Source organism: Papio anubis, chromosome 12, assembly GCF_008728515.1.
Source record: "Papio anubis isolate 15944 chromosome 12, Panubis1.0, whole genome shotgun sequence".
NCBI lineage: Eukaryota > Metazoa > Chordata > Mammalia > Primates > Cercopithecidae > Papio > Papio anubis.
The window spans coordinates 113065790-113091913 of NC_044987.1; the positions used below are offsets into that span (position 1 = coordinate 113065790).

The following is a 26124-nucleotide window of genomic DNA, read 5'->3' on the forward strand; positions in this document are numbered from 1 at the left end:
CTAATTTTTTTAAGGCAGGAAACCCAGATGACAATGAAAAGCATGGAGCTTTACAAAAGTGGTAATTCAACAGGATAAAAAAATGGAAGAGCTATAAAAGTCATGTAACTAAAAACAAAGCTTCCTCACTACTAATATTATACAGATTTCCTAAACTATTAAGAAGAATTAATACGTCAAATGCCCAAATAGTAAATGTAAAAAACAAATTATTTAGGCCCCACCAGTCTATATAGAGGTATCACACAGTCAAAAAATAATTATTTATGGCTGGGCGCAGTGGCTGGGCGCAGTTGGGCTCCTGCCTGTAATCCCAGCACTTTGGGAGGCCGAGGCAGGCAGATCACGAGGTCAGGAGATCAAGACCATCCTGGCTAACATGGTGAAACCCTGTCTCTACTAAAAATACAGAAAAAAAAAAATTAGTCGGGTGTGGTGACAGGTGCCTGTAGTCCCAGCTACTCGGGAGGCTGAGGCAGGAGAATGGCGTGAACCCGGGAGGCAGAGCTTGCGGTGAGCCAAGATTGCGCCACTGCACTCCAGCCTGGGTGACAGAGTGATACTCTGTCTCAAAAAAAAAATTTTTTTTTAATTATTATTATTGCCGGGCGCGGTGGCTCAAGCCTGTAATCCCAGCACTTTGGGAGGCCGAGGCGGGTGGATCACAAGGTCAGGAGATCGAGACTATCCTGGCTAACATGGTGAAACCCCATCTCTACTAAAAATACAAAAAACTAGCCGGGCGTGGTAGCGGGCGCCTGTAGTCCCAGCTACTTGGGAGGCTGAGGCGAGAGAATGACGTGAACCCGGAGGGCGGAGCTTGCAGTGAGCCGAGATCGCGCCACTGCACTCCAGCCTGGGAGACACAGTGAGACTCCGTCTCAAAAAAAAAAAAAAAAAAAAAATTATTATTATTTATTCTTAAAAACAAATTATAAGGCTGGGCACCGTGGCTCACACCTGTTATCTCAGCATTTTGGGAGGCCAAAGCAGGCATATTGCCTGAGGTCAGGAGTTCGAGACCAGCCTGGCCAACATAGTGAGACCCCATCTCTACAAAAATACAAAAATCAGCCAGGTGTGTTGGAACACACCTGTAGTCCCAACAACTCAGGAGACCAAGGCATGAGAATCACTTGAACCTGGGAGGTGGAGGCTGCAGTGAACAGACATCCCACCACTGCACTCCAGCCTGGGTGACAGAGCAAGACCCTGTCTCCACACAAAAAAAAAAAAAAAAAAAAAATTATGAAAACATCTATCACACATTACAAAAAATGTAGAAGGAGGCATGAGACAAAAAACTAACACTGAATTTAAAGTCATAGAACCTTAGAATGCCAATACTAACAGTAACTAGCTTAACTTCACTGGGTTTTTTTAGCACAGCATCTCTAAAATGAAAAGGTTGGACCTTCCACTTTCAGCCAAAACGGAGTAACAGAGACAGAATGTACCCTCCCACCTGAAGCCAAAACGGAACAGACAAAACTTATGAAACAACAGTCTACCAGGCACTGGACATTAAGTAGTGAAGAATAACGATCCCCGAAGGAAGAGAAACAGATGAGGTAAGGTCCAGGATTGCCCCAGCTCAAGGCACAGGGAGGGGGAACTGAAGCAGAACCAGACAATCCTGAAGCAGAACCAGACAACCCTGAGTTGAAGAGACAAAGCAGGAGAGTCAGGGAGACCAAAGCTACTAGAATTCACAAAGTACCTAAGGGGAAAAAATTACAGAGATAAAGAACCCCAGGGATCTGCAGAGGGTTCCCCAACAAGTGTTCAGCTAACTACTGATCAGTGCATGTGTATAAGGAAAACTGTCTGAGGCTGAACAGGGAGCCACTGAAAAGACTGTGAACCATCTCTAGTGCTCACACAAGTTCAGGAATAATGCCTGTTCCCTCCAGCCAGACTACAAAAACCTCATAATTCAAGCGGAATTAGGAAGAGTACTCAGAGTCTTGCCTCAGTAATGAGGAATAACTACCAACACTCTCTGGTTCCATTTAACAAATCTAAACAGCAAGAACAGAAAAAAACAAGTTTCCAAATTACTTAACTACATCTCAGAATACAGTTAGATGTTTTACAGGAATGCAAAAATAACCAGCACCCAACAAGGGAAAATCCACAAGCCTACATCCTATCAAAAATTTGCAGACATACAAGAAGCAGAAAAATATAACCCAAATGAAGGGAAAAATCAATCAAAACTGACTCAGAACTAACACAGATATTAAAATTAACAGAAAACAACTTTTTTTTTTTTTTTGAGACAGTCTTGCTCTGTCGCCCAGACTGGAGTGCAGTGGAACGATCTCAGCTCACCACAACCTCCACCTCCCGGGTTCAAGCAATTCTCCTTCCTCAGCCTCTCGAGTAGCTGGGACTACAGAAGCCCACCACCACACCCAGCTAATTTTTGTAGCTGGCCTGGCCAAAAACAACTTTAAAACAGTATTCAGGGCCAGGCATGGTGGCTCACAGCTGTAATCCCAACACTTTGGGAGGCTGAGGTAGGTGGATTGTCTGCAGCCAGGAGTTCAAGACTAGCCTGGCTAACATGGTGAAACCCCATCTCTACTAAAAATACAAAAAAATAGCCGGGTGTGATGGCACATGCCTGTACTCCCAGCTACTCGGGAGGCTGAGGCAGGAGAATCGCTTGAACCCAGGAGGCAAAGGTTGCAGCGAGCCGAGATGGCACTACTGCACTCCAGCCTGGGTTAGAGAGCAAGACTCTGTCTCAAAAAAAAAAAAAAAACCAAAAACAGTATTCTGTATAACTTTACTTCATATATTCAAAAAGTGGTGACATAAAAGATACTAAAAGTGGATGCAGAAACTGAATCATGTAAATGAAAAAAAAAATACTAAAAAGTCCTAAATTTAACTGCTAGAGATGAAAATTACAATGTCTGAAATGAAAAATACACTGGACCTGATTAATAGCAGGTTCTAAAAGATTAGTGAACTTGAAGACCTAGAAATGCTCCACAAGAAAACAGACAAAAAGGCCAGGCACGGTGGCTCACACCTGTAATCCCAACACTTTGGGAGGCCAAGGGGGAAGGATCACCTGAGGTCAGGAGTTTGAGACCAGCCTGGTCAACTTGGTAAAATGCTGTCTCCACTAAATATACAAATATTAGCCAGGCAGGGTGGTGCACACCTGTAATCCCAGCTACTCGGGAAGCTGAGACATGAGAACCTGGGGGGCAGAGGTTGCAGTGAGCCAAGATCACGCCATTGCACTCCCAGCCTGGGCAACAGAGCGAGACTCCATCTCAAAAAAAAATAATAATAATAAAACTCTGTTTTCTTTTTTTTTTTTTTTTGAGATGGAGTCTCGCTCTGTTGCCCAGGCTGAGAGTGCAGTGCCACAATATTGGCTCAATGCAATCTCCGCCTCCCAGGTTCCAGCAATTCTCCTGCCTTAGCCTCCCAAGTAGCTGTGATTACAGGTGGGCACCACCACGCCCAGCTAATGTTTGTATTTTTAGTAGAGACAGAGTTTCACCATGTTGGTCAGGCTGGTCTCAAACTCCTGACCTCAGGTGATCCGCTCACCTCAGCCTCCCAAAGTGCTGGGAATACAGGCATGAGCCACCGTGCCTGGCCTTTTTCTTTTTTTTTTTTCAGATGGAGTTTAGCTCTTGTTGCCCGGGTGGGAGTACAATGGCGTGATCTCGGCTCACTGCAACCTCCATCTCCAGGGTTCAAGCGATTCTCCTGCCTCAGCCTCCCAAGTAGCTGGGATTACAGGCATGACCCACCATACCCAGCTAATTTTTTGTATTTAGTAGAGATGGGTTTTCAGTTGGTCAGGCTGGTCTCAAATCCCTGACCTCAGGTGATCCACCCACCTCAGCCTCCCAAAGTGTGGGATTACAGATGTGTGCCACCGCGCCTGGCCAAAGAATTTTATTTTATTATTTTTTTTTTTTTTGAGACAGAGTCTTGCACTGTTGCCTAGGCTGGATCTCAGCTCACTGCAAGCTCCGCCTCTTGGGTTCATGCCATTCTCCTGCTTCAGCCTCCCGAGTAGCTGGGACTACAGGCGCCCGCCACCCCGCCCGGCTAATTTTTTGTATTTTTAGAAGAGATGGGGTTTCACTGTGTTAGCTAGGATGGTCTCGATCTCCTGACCTTGTGATCTGCCCTCTTCGGCCTCCCAAAGTGCTGGAATTACAGGCGTGAGCCACCGCGCCCGGCCCGAAGAATTTTAAATGAACAAAGCGTCAGTCAGCTGTGGAACAACTTCAAGCAGCAAGAGGCACATGTAATAGCATTCTCCAAAGGGAATAAGAGACCAAAAAAATTTGAAGACATAATAACTTTAAAATGTCCAAATTTGATAAAAATTATAAATCTGCAGATTCAAGAAGCTCAATAAAACCCACATACAAAAAACATGAACTACATCAAAACACATCATAATTTGCTCAAAAACTGATAAAATCTTAAAAGCAACCAGACATACCCCATAAATACATATACCTATGTACCCACGAAAAAAAAAATTTTTTTGCCGGGCGCGGTGGCTCAAGCCTGTAATCCCAGCACTTTGGGAGGCCGAGACGGGCGGATCACGAGGTCAGGAGATCGAGACCATCCTGGCTAACACGGTGAAACCCCGTCTCTACTAAAAAATACAAAAAACCAGCCAGGCGAGATGGCGAGCGCCTGTAGTCCCAGCTACTCGGGAGGCTGAGGCAGGAGAATGGCGTAAACCCAGGAGGCGGAGGTTGCAGTGAGCTGAGATCCGGCCACTGCACTCCAGCCTGGGCGACAGAGTGAGACTCCGTCTCAAAAAAAAAAAAAAAAATTTTTTTTAATTTAAAGAAAAAAAGCAACCAGACAAAAAAGTCATATTAGGTACAAAAGAACAAAAATAAGAATAACAGTGTATTTCTTGTCAGAAACAATGTCAGCAGGCTGGGTACAGTGGCTCCTGCTTGTAATCCCAGCACTTTGGGAAGCAGAGGCAGGTGAATAACCTGGGGTCAGGAGTTCAAGAGCAGCCTGACCAATATGGTGAAACCCTATCTCTACTAAAAATACAAAAATTAGCCGGGCGTGGTGGTGCACACCTGTAGTCCCAGCTACTCGGAAGGCTGAGACAGAAGAATTGCTTGAACCCAGAAGGCAGAAGTTGCAGTGAACCAAGATCCCACCACTGCACTCTAGCCTGGGCAACAGAGCGAGACTCCCTCTCAAAACAAAAAAGAAAAGAAACAATGTCAGCGAAAAGGCAAAGGGGCAACACCTTTGAAGTACTGAGAAAAATACTTTGGCCTAGAACTCCATACTAAGAGTAAATGTTTTCCAAAACAAAGGCAAAATAAAGATTTTTCAGATGTATGAAAGCTAAAAGAATTCAGTACCAACAGACCAGCACTTCAAAATATCAAAGGTGGCCTGGCGTGGTGGCTCACCCCTATAATCCCAGCACTTTGGGAGGCTGACACAGGCAGATCACAAGGTCAGGAGTTCCAGACCAGCCTGGCCAACATTGTGAAACCCTGTCTCTACTAAAAATACAAAAATTAGCCAGGCAAGATAGTGTGTGCCTGTAGTCCCAGCTACTCAGGAGGCTGAGGCAGGAGAATTGTTTGAACCTGGGAGGCAGAGATTGTAGTGACCAATATGGTGCCACTGCACTCCAGCCTGAGCAACAGAGCGGGACAGCTACTCAGGAGGCTGAGGCAGGAGAATGGCGTAAATCCGGGAGGCAGAGCTTGCAGTGAGCCGAGATCCGGCCACTGCACTCCGGCCTGGGCGACAGAGCGAGACTCCGCCTCAAAAAAAAAAAAAAAAAAAAGCACAAACAGGCATGAGGGCATGCTTATAGGACTGGGCTAAAAACAGAAGTGATGGATGAAAGTCTGTATAAGAAACACATGACTTACCCCTCCCGATCCTTACAAAGAAATCTGTGGAGAGGCTCTATGCCCATAGCTTATAAGGCATGGATGAGACTGGGGGTAAGAAGCCCTACTGACAGCTGGGGGGTAGTGAATGCCCACCTTCTGAACAGTGAGATCCCCAATGCCATTTCCCTGCTCAACTCCCAGAACAACAACGCCCAGGTCTGTGCCACCCATACAGGAGTAAGGAAATAAAGAACAGAAGTGGTAACACATAAGAGCATCAGCCTCTGAAAAGTGAAAACTGGGCAGAGAGGAGAATAACACACATGACAGTTGCTTTCTGTTAGAAGCCTTACAGTAGTATTTGACCTTTTAAACTATATTCATGCATTTTATTTAAGAATCTTAAAAACAATCAATATGTAGGCCAGGCGCGGTGGCTCAAGCCTGTAATCCCAGCACTTTGGGAGGCCGAGGCGGGTGGATCACGAGGTCAGGCGATCGAGACTATCCTGGCTAACATGGTGAAACCCCGTCTCTACTAAAAATACAAAAAACTAGCCGGGCATGGTGGCAGGCTCCTGTAGTCCCAGCTACTTGGGAGGCTGAGGCGGGAGAATGGCGTGAACCCGGGAGGCGGAGCTTGCAGTGAGCCGAGATCAGGCCACTGCACTCCAGCCTGGGAGACACAGCGAGACTCCGTCTCCAAAAAAAAAAAAAACAATCAATATGTATTAATTTTAAATCATTCGCTTTAATAAAAAGTTGTTTTCACATCTTCCTTCCTTTTATTGAAAAGGCGCCCACCCACCCAGCTAATTTTTTGTATTTTTAGTAGAAACAGGGTTTCACTATGTTGGCCAGGTTGGTCTCAAACTCCTAACCTTGTGATCTGCCCACCTTGGCCTCCCAAAGTGCTGGGATTACAGGCATGTGAGCCACTGCACCCGGCCGCCATTGGCTTCTTTAATTGGTTAAGAGCACAAAATGTAACAGGCAGAAAGTCTGTTTCAAACAAATTAAAATGCTATGTGTTTTTTAAATTCTCCCCAAGTCAGATATACACACACCCACAAAAATTGTGTGTGAAGGAAAGCTGTCATACACAGTAAGTTGTATCCTGAATTATTCAAGGAAGCACATGTTGGAATTAGCAGAGTCAACAACAGATTAATATTTTTTAATTGAGTCTTAAAATGCTACATGGCCCTAAGCAATACTACATAAAGTACTGCTAGGTGCAAAGGAGAAAATCTGTATAGCTTTTAGTAAAAATGTTTTTCCAGAAAAGAAAATTAAAATAAAGCAATTAGCAGACCAAGGAGACTACAGCTAGATATCAAAGCTACAACTTCTCATATCTGTGTCAGAAAATCCTATTTATCCGCAATAGACTAAAATTTCAGGACAAAACAGGGACTTTTTAACTTTTCTTTACCGATTTTAAATTCTTTGAGAAAAGGTTTTTAATTGGGTTAACACAGTACATGCTGAAGTTCATATTTTGTTGTTGTTGCTGTTGTTAATCTGTAAGGTCATTTTCATCCTTACCTTCTTCCCACCTGGCTTCTCCACAGTGAAAACTTCACTCCAGATCTGAATCCCAGTGGTTTCCGGATCAGATCCCCCTCTCCATGAAAATCCTGTTAACGGTTCTTCTGGGTCACCCAACCAATTTGAATGGCCACTTTCCTTCTACAGAAGTAAGAAATCTCCATTAAATCTTAAATTAAAAATTTTATGCATCAAGAATAATCTATGAGCTTATTTAGCTTTTTTGGACATTCAAGTCTCACTTTTTACTTGAAATAAAATAATTCTATCTTACCTGAGAATATAAGTATCGTAGCATAAAATCCAGAATGAAGGACTTGCCCTTTCGGAAGGCACCAGCCACTGAAACCACCACCACATCAAGATCTCGGATGTGGTCCTGCAAGAGGATGCTGGCCAAGGCTTTCTCATCTAGCTCAAAGGAATGTTGATCTTTCTGAACCAAAACAACCTGCACTGGACCAGGCTTGCTGCTCTCCATGGCATCACCTATGTTCATGTAGAGAAAAAAAAATTAGTGTCAAATAATTAAAATATGTTTTTGAATATGGGGAAACAAAAACTTCTTAAACAGGGGACAGGGTCAGGCTCAGTGGCTCATGCCTAAAATCACAGCACTTTGGGAAACCAAAGCAGAAAGATTACTTGAGGCCAGGAGTTTTGAGACTAGCCTGGGAAACAGTGAAACCCAGCGCTATGAAATTTAAAAAATTAGCCAGGTGTGGTGTACACCTGTAGTCCTAGCTATTCAGAGGCTGAGGCAGGAAGACTGCTTGAGCCCAGGGGTTTGAGGTTGCAGTGAGCTATGATCACACCACTGTACTCCAACCTGGGTGACAAAACTAAAAGAAACAAAAAACAGACACAAAAGTACTAACCATAAAAGGGCAGGGCACGGTGGTTTGCCCCTGTAATCTCAGCACTTTGGGAAGTCGAGGTGGGTGAATCACTTGAGGTCAGGAGTTCAAGACCAGCCTGGCCAACATGACGAAACCCCATCTCTACCAACAAATACAAAAATCAGCCAGGTGTGGTGGCACACACCTGTAAGTCCTAGCTACTCGGGAGGCTGAGGCATGAGAATAACTTGAACCTGGGACGCAGAGGTTGCAGCGAGCTGAGATCATACCATTGCACTCTCACCTGGGCAACAGATAAGACCCTGTCTCAAAGAAAAAAAGTACTAACCATAAAAGAAAATAAAATGACAACACAGACTTCATTAAAATTAAAAATTGTGTTCATTTAAAGACTTCAATAAGTAAAAATGCAAGTCACAGGCTAGGGAAGAGTATTCATAATATCTATTTCCAAAGGACCCACATCCAGCATCAACATAGCAATCCACAAGAAAAAATAACAGGCACTTTGCAAGAAAAAGACATACAAATCCTATTAAAAGGTACTTCCATATCATTACTCAACAGGGAAATGTAAATTAAAACCACAGTAAGATACCACTACCTGCCCATCAGGATGGCTAAAATTTAAAAGACTGACAACATCAACTGTGGGACAGGGTATGAAGCAATTGGAATTCTCACACATTCTGATAGGAGCACAAAATACTAAAGCCATTTCAAAAAACTGTTTGGCAGTATCCACAAAAATTAAATGTATCTGTGATCCAGCAATTCTACTCCAAGGTATACACCAAGTTATACACCTAAGAGAAATGAATGCCTACGTCCACCAAAAAACATATATACAAGAATGTTGAGCTGGGCGTGGTGGATCGCACATGTAGTCCCAGCTACCTGGAGAGCTGAGGCAGGAGGATTACTTGGGCCCAGGAGTTCAAGACCAACCTGGACAATATTGCAACACTCTATCTCAAAAACAGAAAGTTCCTATCAGCTTTACTCAAAACAGTCCAAAAGTGGAAATAAAACAATGTCTATCAATAATAGTGTGTTTGCCACTGCTAAGCTTTCTATATATTTAATCCTCAGAACAACTCTGATATAAATAATACTGCTTCATTTTAAAAAGAAGGAAATGGCCAGGCTCAGTGGCTCACACTTACAATCCCAGCACTTTGGGAGGCCAAGGCAGGCTGATCACTTGAGGTCAGGAGTCCAAAACCAGCCTGGCCAACATCGTAAAGCCCTGTCTCTACTAAAAATACAAAAAAAAAAAAAAAAAATTAGCCGGGCATGGTGACACATGCCTGTGGTCCCAGCTACTCAAGAGGCTGAGGGAGGAGAATTGCTTGAACCGGGAGGCAGAAGCTGCAGTGAGCCGTGATCGCGCCACTGCACTCCAGCGTAGGTGGCAGAGAGGTCTCAAAAAAAAAAAAAAAGAAGGAAATGAAGGCTTATGAAGGTTCCGCATAGTGCCCAACAGTTCCTAGAAATAAGCTCAAAAAGATCTTTAGGTGGTTGTGTTTTGCATATCACTAGTAATAACTCAAAAAGTTTTAGAAGCAATTAATTATGTAGTTCAAAAATAAGCACTAACTAGTATTATACTTTCCTTACCAGTTTCCCTACCAAAGTACAAAGATAATTAATTTGAAATTCAGGTCAGCCACAGCGTCCACGCCTGTAACCCTGGCACTTAGAGAAGCTGAGATGGGAGGATTGCTTGAGGCCAGAAGTTCAAGACCAACTTGGCCAATACAGCGAGAGACTGTCTTGAGAATGGAAGAGGGAAGGGAAGAGGGGAGGGGAGGGAAGGGAAGGGAAGGGAAGGCAAGGGACTGGACGCAGTGGCTCACCTGTGCAATCCCAGCACTTTGGGAGGCCGAGGCGGGCAGATCACCTGAGGTCGTGAGTTCCAGGCCAGCCTGACCAACATGGAGAAACCCTGTCTCTACTAAAAACACAAAATTAGCCGGGCGTGGTGGTGCACGCTTGTAATCCCAGCTACTTAGGAGGCTAGGCAGGAGAATCCCTTGAACCCACGAGGTGGAGGTTGCGGTGAGCTGAGATTGCGCCACTGCACTCCAGCCTGGGAGAAAGAGTGAGACTCCGTCTCAAAAAAAAAAAAAAAAGAAAAGAAAAGAAAGCAAAAAAGAAATTCATTCAGGCCGTGCGTGGTGGCTCACGCCTGTAATCCCAGCACTTTGGGGGCCAAGGCGGGCAGGTCACCTGAGGTCAAGAGTTCAAGACCAATCTGGTCCAACAATGGTGAAACTCTGTCTCTACTAAAAATTAGCCAGGCGTGGTGGTGGGCGCCTGTAATCCCAGCTACTCCAGAGGCTGAAGCAGGAGAACTGCCTGAACCTGCATGGTGGAGGTTGCAGTGAGCCAAGATCGTGCTGTTGCACTCCAGCCTAGATTTCAGAGCGAGACTCCATCTCAAGAAAAAAAAAAAAAGAAAGAAATTCAGAGCCACTTAGTAGCTGTGGACTTACGGGAAGTTTACAAAAAACTACCATTGGGGCCTAAGGAATGAATAAAGAACTATTTCCCTAAGTGTGAGTATGTGTCACTGGTATTAAAGATGTTTTTAGGTAGTTAAAAGCACATAGTAATTTTAATAATTATGCATTTTAATGTATACTTTAAAACAACAAATCTGTATTTTAATAAATTATTCTTTAGAAGGATGCTAAATTTAACAAGTCTGTTTATTTATTTAAGACAAGGTCTGGCTCTATCACCCAGGATGGAGCACAGTGGCACTATCTCGGCTTATTGCACTCTCTGCCTCTCCGGCTCAAGTCATCCTCCCACCTCAGCCTCCCAAGTAGCTGGGACTACAGGCATTCATCACTATACCCAGCTAATTTTTGTATTTTTGGAGAGTTGGGGTTTCACCATGTTGCCCAGGACCGTCTTGAACTCCTGAGCTCAAATGATCTACCTGTCTCAACCTCCTAAAGTGCTGGGATTACAGCGACACCATACCCAGTCAAGAAGTCAATCTAAAGTAGACTTGAGGAGACATATTAAGTAAAGCTTAGTACTGACAGGCAGACACGGCTAAAATCACAGTGACACCTTACCCGGCCAAGAAGTGAATTTAAAGTAGACCTAAGGAGACATATTAAGTAAAGCTTAGTCCTGACAGGCAGACATGGCCAAAATCACAAAGATGGTTCCAAAATGACTTTGTCTAACCAGCACTGAGGGCTACACGATCATGGCAGGCAAAGCAGACAAAACAGTTTGACTGCAAGACTCTCTCCCCTTTAAGCCACTGGAATTGCTGCTCACTTTTTACATTTATAGTATCAGATAGCAACAAAAGGGTTCTTCGCACTTTTTTTTTTTTGAGACAGTATCTTGCTCCAGCACCCAGTATCTTACTGCAGCCTCAAACTCCTGGGTTCAAGCGATTCTCCCACCTCAGCCGCCAGAGTAGCTGGGACTACAGGTGTGTGCCACCATCACTGGTTAATTTTTTTAATTTTTTTGTGGAGATGGGGGTCTCATGTGGCCCACATTAGTCTCAAACTCCTGGGCTCTAGTGATCCTCTCACCTCAGCCTCCCAGAATGCTGGGATGATAGGCCACTGTGGATGTCAATGATAGCCACTGTGCCTAGCTTCTTCCTACTTTTTAAGTTTTTGCAGACTATTAGGAAACAAGTTATAAATATAGGTTAAATGTCATGCTATCATTGTAATTAATGTATACTAACACTTTTCTATCCTGTTATTGCCTGGATTAAAAAGGAAACATTTCTGGGAATAATCTCTTGGGGTTCTTACTGCCACAGCAGCAGGTAAATCCAAGATCCAAAGACCTTCAGTCTTTCATACAAAAGAACTAATGAGAAGAATTTACTCAGACTTCAGGGATAAAGCCACAGTGTTAAGTACCGTGTAGCACTCAAAGAAATACAAAACAAAGTCTCGATTGTGACAGAGATGTCTGGTTGTTCCCCCAATATTAATTTCTCCCTCCTGCTATATAATAGATTTTTAGCTGGGCATACAACTGCCCAGAAGAAACACATTTCCAACCCAAATTTATAGCTAGGATATGACCAAGTGACTAAATTCTGACCAATGGGAAGTGACTGGAAATGACAGACGCAACTTCCAGATCAGGCGTTTTCCCCCTGCTTGCTGGCTGGATGTAAAAGTAGGAGTGAATCACCTTGCGCCAGGCATAGGAGGGCAACACCCCAGGAATGCTGGAGAAACAAGAGAGGTCAGATTTCATGTAGCAGAACTGCCATATTGGTTCATTTTTATGTGAAAAAAAATGTCTACCTTGCTTAAATCACTTATTTGGAGGCTCTGCCAAATACAGCCAAGCCTAGTAGCCAACACAACAGTCTTCTAGGACTTTACAATTAAGTTCATCATACCAGATCTTTTTGTTTTATCTATTTCACTACTAAAAGTTTACTGAGCAAGGCCAGCCACGGTGGCTCACGCCTGTAATCCCAGCACCTTGGGAGGCCGAGGCAGGCGGGTCACTTGAGGTCAGGAGTTCAAGACCACCCTGGACAACACAGTGAAACCCCGTCTCTACCAAAAATATAAAAAATTAGCTGGGCATGGTGGTAGGCGCCTGTAATCCCAGCTACTCAGGAGGCTGAGGCAGGGGAATCGCTTGAACCCGGGAGGCAGAGGTTGCTGTGAGCCAAGATTGTGCCATTGCACTCCAGCCTGGGCGACAGAGCGAAACTGTCTCAAAAAAAAAAAAAAAGTGTACTGAGCAATGTGAATGTAATGACACACAGCACATACAATAAACTATTGTGTTTTTTTTTTTTTTTGAGACGGAGTCTCACTGTCACCCAGGCCGGAGTGCAGTGGAGCAATCTCAGGTTACCACAACCTCCACCTCCCGGGTTCAAGTGACTCCTCTGCCTCAGCCTCCTGACCAGCTGGGACCACAGGCATGCGCCTCCACGCTCGGCTAATTTTTGTATTTTTAGTAGAGACGGGGTTTCACCATATTGGCCAGGCTGGTCTAAAACTCCCGACCTTGTGTTCCGCCTGCCTCAGCCTCCCAAAGTGCTGAGATCCCAAAGCTACTGCTCCCGGCCAATAAACTATTGTAAAATGAATGAATGACATGTACCATAATATAGTTGAAGGTTACAACCCAAAGGATGCAAGTGGCATTGCTAGAGCAGTAGACATGGAAGGTAAAAATTATGTGGTTACAAGATGGGATAATCCAATGATAAGAATGTATACAGTTGAGGCCGGGCACGGTGGCTCATGCCTGTAAATCCCAACACTGGAAGGCTGAGGCAGGCAGATCACCTAAGGTCAGGAGTTTGAGACCACCCTGACCAACATGGAGAAACCCCGTCTCTACTAAAAATACAAAATTAGCTGGGTGTGGTGGCACATGCCTGTAAATCCCAGCTACTCAGGAGGCTGAGGCAGGAAAATCGCTTGAACCCCGGGAGGCGGAGGTTTCGGTGAGCTGAGATTGTGCCATTGTACTCCAGTCTAGGTGAAAGACTGAGACTCCATCTCAAAAAAAAAAAAAAAAAAGAAGAATGTATACAGTTGTGTACGGTGAACTGCACTTCAAGAGAAGCTGAAGACTACTGAGGACAGCTGGTGGGGGAAAAGTCCTTACTCATCTCTTCCTCTCCCTATAGCACAGTACCCAAGAATAAAGGAAGGGAACCAGGCTCTGTTTAGTTGGAAGAGCTGGGGTGATTCTGCATTTCTCTTCACACCAGTAATAAAAGCATGATTATCAACATCCACCAGATTAAAAAGATCTTCTTGGCCAGGCATGGGAAGTCCCGCCTATAATCCTAGTACTTTTGGGAGGCCAAGGCAGGCGGATTACCTGAGAACAGGAGTTAGAGGCCAGCCCAGGCAACAGGGCGAAACCCCATCTCTACTAAAAATATAAAAAATAACCAGGCATAGTGGTAATACGCCTGTAATCCCAGCTACTTGGTATCACTTGAATCTGTGAGGCAGAGGTTGCAGTGATTCAACCACTGCACTCCAATCAAGGGAACAGAGCAAGACCCTGTCTCAAAAAAAAAAAAAAGATGTTGTTCACTGACAGTGCTCCTTGGATTTGGGCCTATATAAGGAAGAATTATTTTGAGCTGTACACACCACCAATAATGCAAGTTAAATGGAGCTGCTTGTATATTACACCTTTTTTAAGACTGGGTCTCACTCTGTGGCACAGGCTAAAGGCGCAGTGGTGGTTCACTGCAGCCTGGACCTACGGGGCTCAGGCAATCCTCCCACCTCAGCCTCCCAATATCATCTCACTGCAACCTCTGCCTCCTGGGTTCAAGCGATTCTCCTGCCTCAGCCTCCTGAGTAGCTGGGATTACAGGTACCCACCACCATACCTGATTTTTTATTTTTAGTAGAGGCGGCGTTTCACCACCTTGGCCAGGCTGGCCTCGAACTCCTGACCTCAGGTGATCCGCCCGCCTCAGCCTCCCAAAGTGCTGGGATTACAGGCGTGAGCCACCGCACCCGGCCTACCCTCTATTTGGATGATACAACTTCACAGATCTCTAACCTGCATTTAGTCTAAATGTACAACTGCCTAAGGGACAGATTCACCTGCTTACTCTCAGAAGTAACCTGTGGAAATAAATGAATTTAGGACTCAAAACACAAGTTCCCGTTCTAGCCCTACCACTAACAACCTGTGTGAGCCTGGACATGTCTAGTTTTCACTTTCATCAGTAAAATGAGTCAAGTGCTAGCTGGGTGCAGTGACTCATTCCTGTAATCCCAGCACTTTGGGAGGCCGAAGGGGATGGATCATTCACTGTACGATCAGGTGATCTGCCCACCTCAGACTCTCAAAGTGCTGGGATTATAGGCATGAGCCACTGTGCCCAGTCCACTTCTCAGAAATCTTAAACTCTGGAGATCTAGTCTGCCGGGAGGGTACTAAAAATATCTGTAAGCGGCAACCTTACATGCCTTGTCCCTTTAGAGAAGCAATTATTTTCCAAGGTCTAATTCTGCATACTGCAAAAGCAGTTAATGCTATATTACATTGCATGAATATGGATAACATGTGGTATTATTGCACAGACACAAAGCTACAGCTGTACCACAGTCACATCTGTCATTCATATGTATTTATGTGAATTTACAACCTATGTTTAAAATTCCAGAAATAAACAATTCATAAGTCTTAAGATTGCAATGCAGTTCTAAGTACCATGATGAAATCTTGTGCTATCCTGCCAGGGACATGAATCATTCCTTTTTCCAGAATGTCCACACTTTATACACTACCATGCCCATTAGTTACTTAGTAGCCTTCTCATTCATCAACATACTGTATACAGGGCTCAGCGCCATCAGCAGTTTCAGGTATCCACTGGGGGCCTTACAATGTATTCCCCTCAGATAATGGGGACTACTCCATTGCTGTAAACAGTTCATGATAATATTCTATCAGTCATCAATTCAAGTATGTAGAAAATGTTGAAAATCTTTGTATAATAATTAGAAAGTTTTTTTTTTTTTTTGGAGACAGATTCTTGCTCTGTTGCCCAGGCTGGTAAGCAGTGGCATCATCCCTGCTCACTGCAACCTCCATCTCCCAGGTTCAAGTGATTCTCCCACCTCAGCCTCCCAAGAGTTTAGGATTCCTGAGAAGTGAGCCGGGTGCAGTGGCTCACGCCTGTAAACCCACCACTTTGGAGGCCAAGGCAGATGGATCATTTGCGACCAGGAGTTTGAGACCAGCCTGACCGATATGGTGGACCCTGTCTCTACTAAAAATACAAAAAAATTGGCCAGGAGTAGTCCCAGCTACTCGGGAGGTTGAAACAGGAGAATCGCTTGAACCTGGGAGACGAGGTTGCAGTGAGCCGAGATCGTACCATTGCACTCCAGCCTGGGTGACAGAGCGAGACTCTGTCTCAAAAAAAAAAAAAAACAGAAACAAAAAACTGACAGTGTAGACTAGGGTTTCTCAACCTCGGCACTACCAACATATTGACACTGGGGCTGCACAACTGTTGTGGGGGGCTATCCTATGCACTTCAGGCTATTGAGCAGCATCCCTTGCCTCTACCTACTAGATACCAGTAACATTCCCCACAACAGGTTCTAACACCCAAAAAATGTCTCCAGCCATTGCTAAATGCTCCAGGGGCAGGAAGAGGCAATATTACTGTAGGTTAAGAACCACTGAGTAGAGCCAGTCTTGGCGCTCATCCTTACCATTCAAAGAGTTCTGAAAACAAAGTAACCAGTCACAGAAACACTTTGCTAAGTAGATTCATGTATGACTCAGGGTAAAGTCATGATCTGAGTTTTCTAGTCTCCTTATAAAATATCAGATTCTCTAAAGGGCAAGAGCAACACACCCAAAACAGAGGCATACCATTTTCATGCCTTGTTCTTGCTGGCAGTCTTTAAGGTTTCTAACCAACAGACAAAGCCAGAGAAAACATAATCACAGGCAAGATAAGCATACTAAGACCTTAGCCAACTCCAGAACTGCTGGGTGTGGCTCCTTCTGGGTGGTGGAGGGGTGGGAGCTTCTACATACCGTTTTGTCTTAAGGCAGTGCTGCAATATGCTTAATGCTGTTTCGGTGAAAGTACTATTTAAATCCAATTAACCAGAATACTGGGCAAATTTTATATTTGTCTGTTGTAGAAAATCTTTTCGCCTTAGCACCGAAGGCTGAACAAAACCATATTTTTTTTTGTTGACTAAGGATTGTGTAATGCTTCATACATTTACAAAAATTATCTATGACTAAACGGTACTGAAGATTCAGAAAATCCAAGGAGAGGGCTGAATCTGAAAAAGATGCCAGGCTATACTACAAGCGAAGGAAAAACAACCTTTCTAACGGAACGAGCTCAACAACAATTTTGTATCTCTTTCCTAAGCATAAGAATGCCACCAAAGGTTTTAATTAGCTGTGTTCCTTTTTTTTTTTTTTTTTTTGAGACAAGGTCTCAGTCTGTTGCCTAGGCTGGAGTGCAGTGGCAAGAAAAAGGCTCACAGCAAAAAAAAAAAAAAAAGAAGGCTCACTGCAGCCAACTTCCTGGGCTCACTCCACCCTCTCACCTCAGCCTCCTGAGTAGCCAGAACTACAGGCCTGCAACACCACCTTGGCTAACTTTTTTTAACTTTTTTGCTGCGGGGGGGAGGGCCGGTCTCATCATGTTGACCAGGCTGGTCTTGAACTCCTGACCTCAGGTGATTCACCTGCCTCAGCTCCCAAAATGCTGGGATTACAGGTGTAAGCCACAGCTCTCGGCCAAGTAAGGATTTCCTAATTAGCACCTACTATACCAGGAAAGCCTATCTTCTAATCTGTTAACATAATTCAACTGTGAAATATATCTAACGTGTTCTAACAATCGAAATACCACGCAAATGGGCCAGGCGCGGTGGCTCACACCTACAATCCCAGCACGTTGGGAGGCTGAGCTGGACGGATCACCTGAGGTCAGGAGTTCAAGACCAGCCTGGCCAACATGGTGAAACACCCCCTCTCTACTAAAAATACAAAAATTACCCGGGCACGATGATGGGTGCCTGTAATCCCAGCTACCTGGGAGGCTGAGGCAGGAGAATCTCTTGAACCTGGGAGGCGGAGGTTACAGTGAGCAGAGATCGCGCCATTGCACTCCAGCCTAGGCGAAAGAGCAAAACTCCGTCTAACCAAAAAAAAGAAAAAGAAAAAGAAAATTAAGCTAGTACACATCATCACATCTATCCTCTGTTATTTCTCCTATTTCATGAATTCTACTACAATGAGGTAGTAAACTATTAGTAAGCTAACAAAATAATGGGCCGGGCACGGTGGCTCACACCTGTAATCCCAGCACTTTGGGAGGCCGAGGCGGGTGGATCACCTGAGGTCAGGAGTTCGAGACCAGCCTGGCCAACATGGTGAAACCCCGTCTCTACTAAAAATACAAAAAATTAGCTGGGCCTGGTGCCGGATATCTATAATCCCACTACTCCGGAGGCTGACGCAGGAGAATCGCTTGAACCCAGGAGGCAAAGGGTGCAGTGAGCCAAGATTGTGCCACTGCACTCCAGCCTAGGTAGCAAAAACGAAACTCCATCTCAAAAAAAAAAAAATAGCCGCGCACGGTGGAGGATGCCTGTAATCCCAGCTACTCGGGAGGCTGAGGCAGGAGAATTGCTTGAACCCAGGAAGTAGAGGCTGCAGTCGGCCGAGATCGCGCCATTACATTCCAGCCTGGGTGACAACAGCGAAACTCTGTCTCAAAAAACAATAATAAAATAAAATAATTTGCTGGACTACTGCAATACTGAGATCCTTCTCAAATTGTTCTCAAGTGTTAAAGTGGCGACAGGAATTTCTGGAGTACAAACTAATCTCTGTGGGAATTGGGAAAAAAGAAAAAGCACTAATTTGAATTTCAGTACCTATGTTGCAATGCTAAATTCTTGACAGGGATTAGTACTGCGTAGGTTATGCTTCTTAAATCTCCAAAAGTAAGCCAACGTGTGAAATTGTACATTTGTGGTCCGTAATTCTAAGACTTTCACAAAACGTTGCATTGCCTCGTATTTGAATTTGAGAACTGAGACTTATTTAAAAATTCTTCACTGTTCTTTTCCTTTTTGCCCTTCGATTTCGCAAGTGAAACGGTCATTTCAACAGCACACACATTAGACTAGAATAAAGCCAAGTAAAACGACAGACTAAATCAGATCCATGAATACACGGTGACTCCTTATTTGGTTTTTACTTAATACTTTCACTACATTTCATGTATTCAGGAAAGTAAAAGAACAACGTACCGTGCCAAATGCACTAACTTACTAAAAACCAATTTAGGCCAATTCTTTACAGCGTTAAGTGTGGGTTGAAAACCAACTTTCCTAATACTTGTGGTGAGTGCCTCAAGGTCGTTAGGCTAAACATAAAGCTTCCAAGACACTTCGCAGCCTTCCTGCACTTCCAGAAAGGCCAAATAAACCAGCATCCACCTTCCCGCTCCATCCGGGCCCCGACTTCCCGACCCGAGAGGGCGCTGAGTGCCCGGGCACCGAGGGGCAGCGCCCCGGGGCGCCCGGCTCTGCCCAGGGCGGGGCTCTGCGGAGCCGAAAGCTCCGGACGCCGCCCACGGGGACCACCGGCCCTCGGGCCGCCCAGGGGCAGCTGCAGCCCAGAGGAGGAGCTGGAGAAGCCCCCGGAGGCGGCCGGGCCCAAGCCCTGACGGCGGCCGCCTCCGGCCGAAAGCTAAGGAAGGCGCCGCCCTCGCTGGACCAGCCGGGCCCGAAGAGGAGCCCCCGGCCACAAATTGGGAAGGCAAGGGACCCCGGCGAGGGACGCGCGGTCCCAGCCCCGGGACGAGGAAGGGCGGCGGCGCGGGCGGGGGTTCCTCTCAGAGCTACAGCAGGGAGGGCGGAGGGGGTGGCCGCGGGGCGATCCGGGGAAAATCGGCGCCTCACCTGCTCCTCTCGAGGCAGCTGCTGCCACTCGCTGAGGGGACAACATGGAGCCTCCGCCTTCAAAGCAGAAGCAGTAGGGGTGCAGAGGAGAAGGACGGGTGGGGGCGGGAACGAACCGGGCCCTGGAAGCGGGAAACGGGCGGAGCCTGGGCTCTAGAAAAAACTAGCGAGAAGGTGGGGCGCGCGGAGCCGCGACGGAGCGAGCGTAGGGCGGTCGGCGTGGCCCAACGGACAGTCCGAGGCGTGACGAACGCAGGACGAGGCTAAGCGAGGCGGGGCGGGAAAGCGCACGCGGCAGAATCCCGCCACCGCCCGCCGCGTGTGCGCGCGAAGCAAGCCGCTGGCTACCTGTTGGCTGGGCGTCGGCTGCTACGCTCCTTTGGGAATTGTAGTCCCGCGCTCACTGGGTCCCGGCCGGCTGTCCCCATACTGCGCACTCATCTGGGGCGGGACTTGGCGCGGTTCTCCGACGACTGAACTACAACTCCCAGCAGGCCGTGCGGGAAGGGGCGGGCTGGCTCGACTCCTCCAGCGAGCCGCGGCCCGCGCCTAGCGTGCAGACCAGGCCCCAGGCCGAGGCTTTTTCCGAGAACCCCCAGTGTGGGAGACGGCTGCGGTGTTTAACTAGGCCCGTGACCACAGATGGGCAGAAGAGAGGTCTCAATCCTGGATGGCATCAACGTCACTGGGTCTTTAATGATTTTGACTTCATAAGAGCAGGTGGCCGTGACTTCATTACCACCTTTATTGTCATCTCCCTATGTTCCTGTCCCTGGCCATGGCAGATGCGCACCATCCTGGCTCTAATAGCTAATGTAAGAAGTCCGGTCGGGCGCGGTGCCTCTGGCCTGTAGTCCCCGCACTTTGGGAGGCCGAGGTGGGAGGATTGCTTGGGCTCCGGAGTTCGAGACCAACTTGGGCTAGTTCGTGGTGAAACCTCGTCTCTACAAAGTATACAAAAATTAGCTGGGCTTCGTGGCGCAAGCTTGTAATCCCAGCTACTAAGGCTAAGGCACGAGGATCAAGAACCGCTTGAACCCGGGAGGCGGAGGTTGCTGTGAGCCGAGATTGCGCCACTGCACTCCAACCTGGGCGACAGAATGAGACTGTCTTTAAAAAATAAAGTCTGGTGAGACCTCTTCTACTGGCTTTATCCAGCCTAAGCCATGACCATCTTTTGTAAACCTCAGGTTATAGGAGCTTGTTTTGAAACTGCCTTTCCAAGCACACTTTTCCTTAAACTGTGTGGGTTGATCAATACAAAAGAAGATACTCTGAAAATACTGTTATTCACACTTAACATGTGATTGAGAAAATGTCGTTTGCCACAATTGAAGAATATTGGTTTCTGGATTTGTTGGAAGTGGAAGTGGTTGTCTTGGAGATAAGTTGCTGGTGGAGCTTACAGGAAGCTAAAGCATCTATCCCCCAATCCCGGCCCCCAACCACCACCTCTTAACGTCACCATTGCTTCATACAGTCAACAAATTATTCCACTTTCTTATTTCTGTCTCTGCCTTAATCATTGTAACCTACCCAGAACCTCCTTCCTGCTACTTCTAGACCCTGCCAAGCCCATTGAGCTACTTTCTGTTTGCAGAGTGATTAGGCCAAAGGTGAAGAGGTCAAGATGATTCTACATAAAGAGGTCCTGTTTGATATCCTTTCTCCTGCCACTTCTAATTCTCCCCAAACTCTCAACATTGTTGAATACCCTCTTCCATGCTTTAAATGTAATCTAAGTTAGATCTAGGCCAACTTGGGCCAGTAAGAGACAAGAAGTGAATATCAGGGCAAGTGTTTACTGGAGTTTCACACTGGATGTGCAGAAGGCAGGACCTACAGGATGTGACATGCCCAGAAAGAGAAAGGAGGGGCCAAAAATCAATGTCTTGTCACAATTGCAGCACACTGTGTGAGAATTTAAAATTGCACATACAGGCCTGTAATCCCAGCATTTTGGAAGGCTGAGGCGGGTGGATCACCTGAGGTTGTGGGCGTTCGAGACCAGCCTGACCAACATGGAGAAACCCTATCTCTACTAAAAATACAAAACTAGCCAGGCAGAGTGGCGCATGCCTGTAATCCCAGTTACTCCAGAGGCTGAGCAGGAGAATTGCTTGAACCCAGGAGGCGGAGGTTGCAGTGAGCTGAGACAGCACCATTGCACTCCAGCCTGGGCAACAAGAGCAAAACTCCATCTTCAAAAAAAAAAAAAAAAAAAAAATTGCACACACATCCCAGCATTCTCTGCTCCGTTTCCCTGAATTACTTTTCTCCAAAAGACTTCATACTACTTGGCCAGGCGCGGTGGCTCACTCCTGTAATCCCAGCACTTTGGGAGGCCAAGGCAGGTGGATTACCTGAGGTCAGGAGTTTGAGACCAGCCACGCTAACATTGTGAAACCCTATCTCTTCTAAAAATACAAAAAATTAGCTAGGCATGGTGGCAGACGCTTGTAATCCCAGCTACTCAGGAGGCTGAGGCAGGAGAATTTGCATTGAGTAGAGATGGCACCACTGCACTACAGCCTGGGAGAAAGAGTAAGACTCCATCTCCAAAAAAAAAAGACTTCATACTACTATCTGACTTATGTTTTAACCTTTCATTGTGTTTGTCTCTTCCCACTAGAATGTAAGTTCCAAACAGATAGGAATTTTTGTCTATTTTGTTCACTAGTATATCCCCAGTCCCTAAATACTGCTGGCAGATAATAGAGACTCAAATATCCATTGAATTAATGGATGAAGAAGATATATGTTACATCTAACACTGCTCACTCACTTTCTGGTTCCTTTAATATTAAATACCTAACTTTTACTATTGAACAAAATACCCTAGTTTATTTTAAGGGCTTCCCAGACATTCACTGAAATCCAACTTCTCAGGAAGTGAACAGCAAATACTGATATATGTCTCAATATTACATCATCAAGGTATCAAGGTCAATGTTAGCACATCAGCCTTCCCCATACCTTGTAGCAGCTTTTGACATTTGGAACAAAACAGTACAAATTATAGGTGGACTTAAGGATTAGTCACAACTTAGAAAGCAACCACTGTAAATGAGAAACATGTTTTGTTATTTCCTTCTCAAATATCCAGGGTCATCAAAACAGTGGACACTGAAAGTGCCAAATATTGACGATACTGATTACAGCCTGCCTTCAGCCATCTCACTCTGAATTGAGTCATGTGCTATGATCAGAGGTTGAGATTTCCTTGAGGTTTTCCAGAAGTAGGTGACATGTAGACATATTTCAGTGGTTAAGACCACTGGCTTTGGGGTCAGATTCACCTGGCTCTGAGTTTTGGCTCTGATGTTCACTAGCTATGCAACCTTGGGTGAGTTACTTAACCTCTCTGAACCCATTTCATCATCTGCAAAATGATTTAAAGACCCACAGAGTTGTTCTAGGCTAAGTGAGCTGTGTGTTTGGGAATGATGATTGTGTGGTTAGTGATCAAAATTACTAATCAGCATATTCATTCTGGAAAAGCTAAACAAAGTCATAAATATTCAAGATACTCAAGTGGTTTATGAAACATAAAAATAGCAAAATTGTTTTCTGCAATGACATCCACCATGACTCAGGTTCCAAAGCTTTCCAAAAATAGGGCATTTGTTATATGCCAGGTACCATGATAGGCCGTAATGCTGCATAAGACACATTCCTATCCTCCAGAGACTCACAGTCCTGTGGGATAAACAGCTGAGGAAATATCATTCACTGTGACTGTACTGGGACGCAGTTCAGCCTTCTATCATCTATGTGCAGGATCAGTATTTAAGCAATTCAGAAGGGACAAGTTGAAATATTACATCCCTGGGCATCATTTAAATTTCCATACCTTATTTTGCGTGTGTGTAAAATGGGGTAATGATTTGGCATCTTCATTTGTAAAAAGAAAATAGCCAACCCCACATGATAGGGTCTTATAAAGTTGAATATTAGGTCCTCAACATGGTAACATACTGAAAGCTTAAGACCTTGTCAGCTACTTCATTATTGGTATTTCAGGCAACAGCACAGCAGTCTAACTGGGAGGATCTCTTGAGCCCAGGAGTTCAAGACCAGTCTGGAGACCAGGAACGGTGGCTCATACCTGTAATCCCAACACTTTGGGAGGCCGAGGCAGGTGGATCACCTGAGGTCAGGAGTTGCAGACCAGCCTGGCCAACATGGTGAAATCCCGTCTGTACTAAAAACACAAAAAATTAGCCAATCGTGGTGGCAGGCACCTGTAATCCCAGCTACTCCAGAGGCTGAGGCAGGAGAATCTCTTGAACCCGGGAGGCAGTGGTTACAGGAGGCTGAGATCACACCATTGCATCCAGCCTGGGCAATAAGAGAGAAATTCTGTCTCAAACAAACAAAGAAAGCAGTCTGGGCAACATAGGGAGATCCCATGTCTACCAAAAATAAACAAATAAATTAGCCGGATATGGTGGGGTGCCTGTGGTCCCAGCTACTTGGTTGGGAGGCTGAGGTGGGAGGATTGCTTGAGCCCAGGAGGTAGAGGATGCAGTGAGTCATGATTGTAGCACTGCATTCCAGCCTAAGCAACAGAGCAAACCCTACCTCCAAAAAAAAAAAGAAAAAAAAGAAAGAGAAAGAAAGAGAGAGAGAGAGACAGAGAAAGAAAAAGAAAGGAAGGAAGGAAGGAAATAAGTAAGTGGGGGGTGGGGGACAGCGCGCAATGGCTCATGCCTGTAATCCCAGCACTTTGGGAGTCTGAGGTGGATCACTTAAGGTCACAAGTTCAAGACCAGCCTGGCCAACATAGTGAAACGCTGTATCTACTAAAAATACAAAAATTAGCCAGGCATGGTGGCATATGCTTGTAATCCCAGCAACTTGGAAGACTGAGGCAGGAGGATGGCTTGAACCCAACAGGCAGAGGTTGCAGTGAGCCGAGATCATGCCACCACTGCATTCCAGCCTGGGTGACAGAGCAACTTCATTAAAAAAAAAAAAAAAGGCGGTGGGGATGAGGATACAGATTTGCTATATTCACCTTTGCTTATGTTTGCCACAAGAAAATCCTAATAGTGGCCGGGCTCGGTGGCTCACACCTGTAATCCCAGCACTTTCGGAGGCCAAGGCGGGCAGATCACGAGGTCAGGAGATCGAGACCATCCTAGCTAACATGGTGAAACCCCATCTCTACTAAAAATACAAAAAATTAGCTGGGCATGGTGGCAGGCACCTGTAGTCCCAGCTACTTGGGAGGCTGAGGCAGGAGAATGGCATGAACCCGGGAGGCGGAGCTTGCAGTGAGCTGAGATCACACCATTGCACTCCAGCCTCGGCTACAGAGCAAGACTCTGTCTCAAAAAAAAAAAAAAAGAAAGAAAGAAAATCCTAATAGTAGCTACCTACATGTGTGTAGGGGAGTGGAGGGAGTTAGTGATAAAACTTTACAATATATATATTCCTGGATATTTGTGTACATATATATGAATGATCTGTGACTATATATTAATTTTTTTTTTTCAAGAGAGTTTCGCTCTGTCGCTCAGGCTGGAGTGCAGTAGCACAATCTTGGCTCACTGCAACTTCTGCCTCCCGGGTTGAAATGAGTCTCCTGCCTCAGCCTTCTGAGTAGCTGGGACAACAGGCATGTGCCACCATGCCCAGCTAATTTTTTTGTATTTTTAGTAGAGACAGGGTTTCACCATGTTAGGCAGGCTGGTCTCCAACTCCTGACCTCAGGCAATCTGCCTACCTCGGCCTCCCAAAGTGCTGGGATTACAGGTGTGAGCCACTGTGCCCGGCTTTCAAATATTTTAAATTAAACTATTTAATTTAAAAAATTTAAAAATAAAATATATAATTGCTTCTAAAAGTCAAGAAAATGTAGGGTAATTAGATGGCTTAGAAGTTAAACTTGGAAATTATCTGTATAGGCCGAGCACAGTGGCTCATGCCTGTAAACCCAGCATTTTGGGAGGCTGAGGTGGACCAATCACCAGAGGTCGGGAGTTCAAGACCAACCTGGCCAACGTGGTGAAACCCTGTCTCTACTAAAAATACAAAAATTAGCTGGGTTTGGTAGCATGCACCTGTAATCCTAGCCAGTGAGGAGGCTGATGCAGGAGTATCACTTGAACTCAGGAGGCGGAGGTTGCAGAGAGCTGAGATCATGCCATTGCACTCCAGCGTGGGCGACAAGAACAAAACTCCATCTCAAAAATAAAGAAATTATCTGTATAAAATACCAGTCCTGGCCAGGTGTGGTGGCTCATGCTTGTAATCTCAGCACTTTGGGAGGCCGAGGCGGGTGGATCACCTGAGGTCAGGAGTTCGAGACCAGCCTGACCAACGTGGAGAAACCCTGTCTCTACTAAAAATACAAAATTAGCC

At 45.6% G+C, this 26124-nt stretch overlaps 1 protein-coding gene across 2 annotated transcripts in view; it reads right to left on the bottom strand.

Annotated features, from left to right (window-relative positions):
• The window catches only part of ATL3 (atlastin GTPase 3), a 45111-nt gene extending 24410 nt beyond the window's left edge, over positions 1–20701 (bottom strand). The window contains exons 1-3 of one of the 2 annotated variants that reach the window (XM_003909649.5): positions 20104–20701; positions 7708–7922; positions 7431–7574 (exon numbers count right to left, since the gene is read on the bottom strand). In XM_003909649.5, coding sequence (XP_003909698.1) covers positions 7431–7574; positions 7708–7914 — 351 coding nt within the window. In that variant the 5' untranslated portion in view covers positions 7915–7922; positions 20104–20701. Of the gene's footprint in view, positions 1–7430; positions 7575–7707; positions 7923–19755 lie in introns of both variants that reach the window. The other variant, XM_009185797.4, reaches the window with a different exon arrangement.
• Between the last annotated feature and the right edge of the window lie 5423 nt (positions 20702–26124).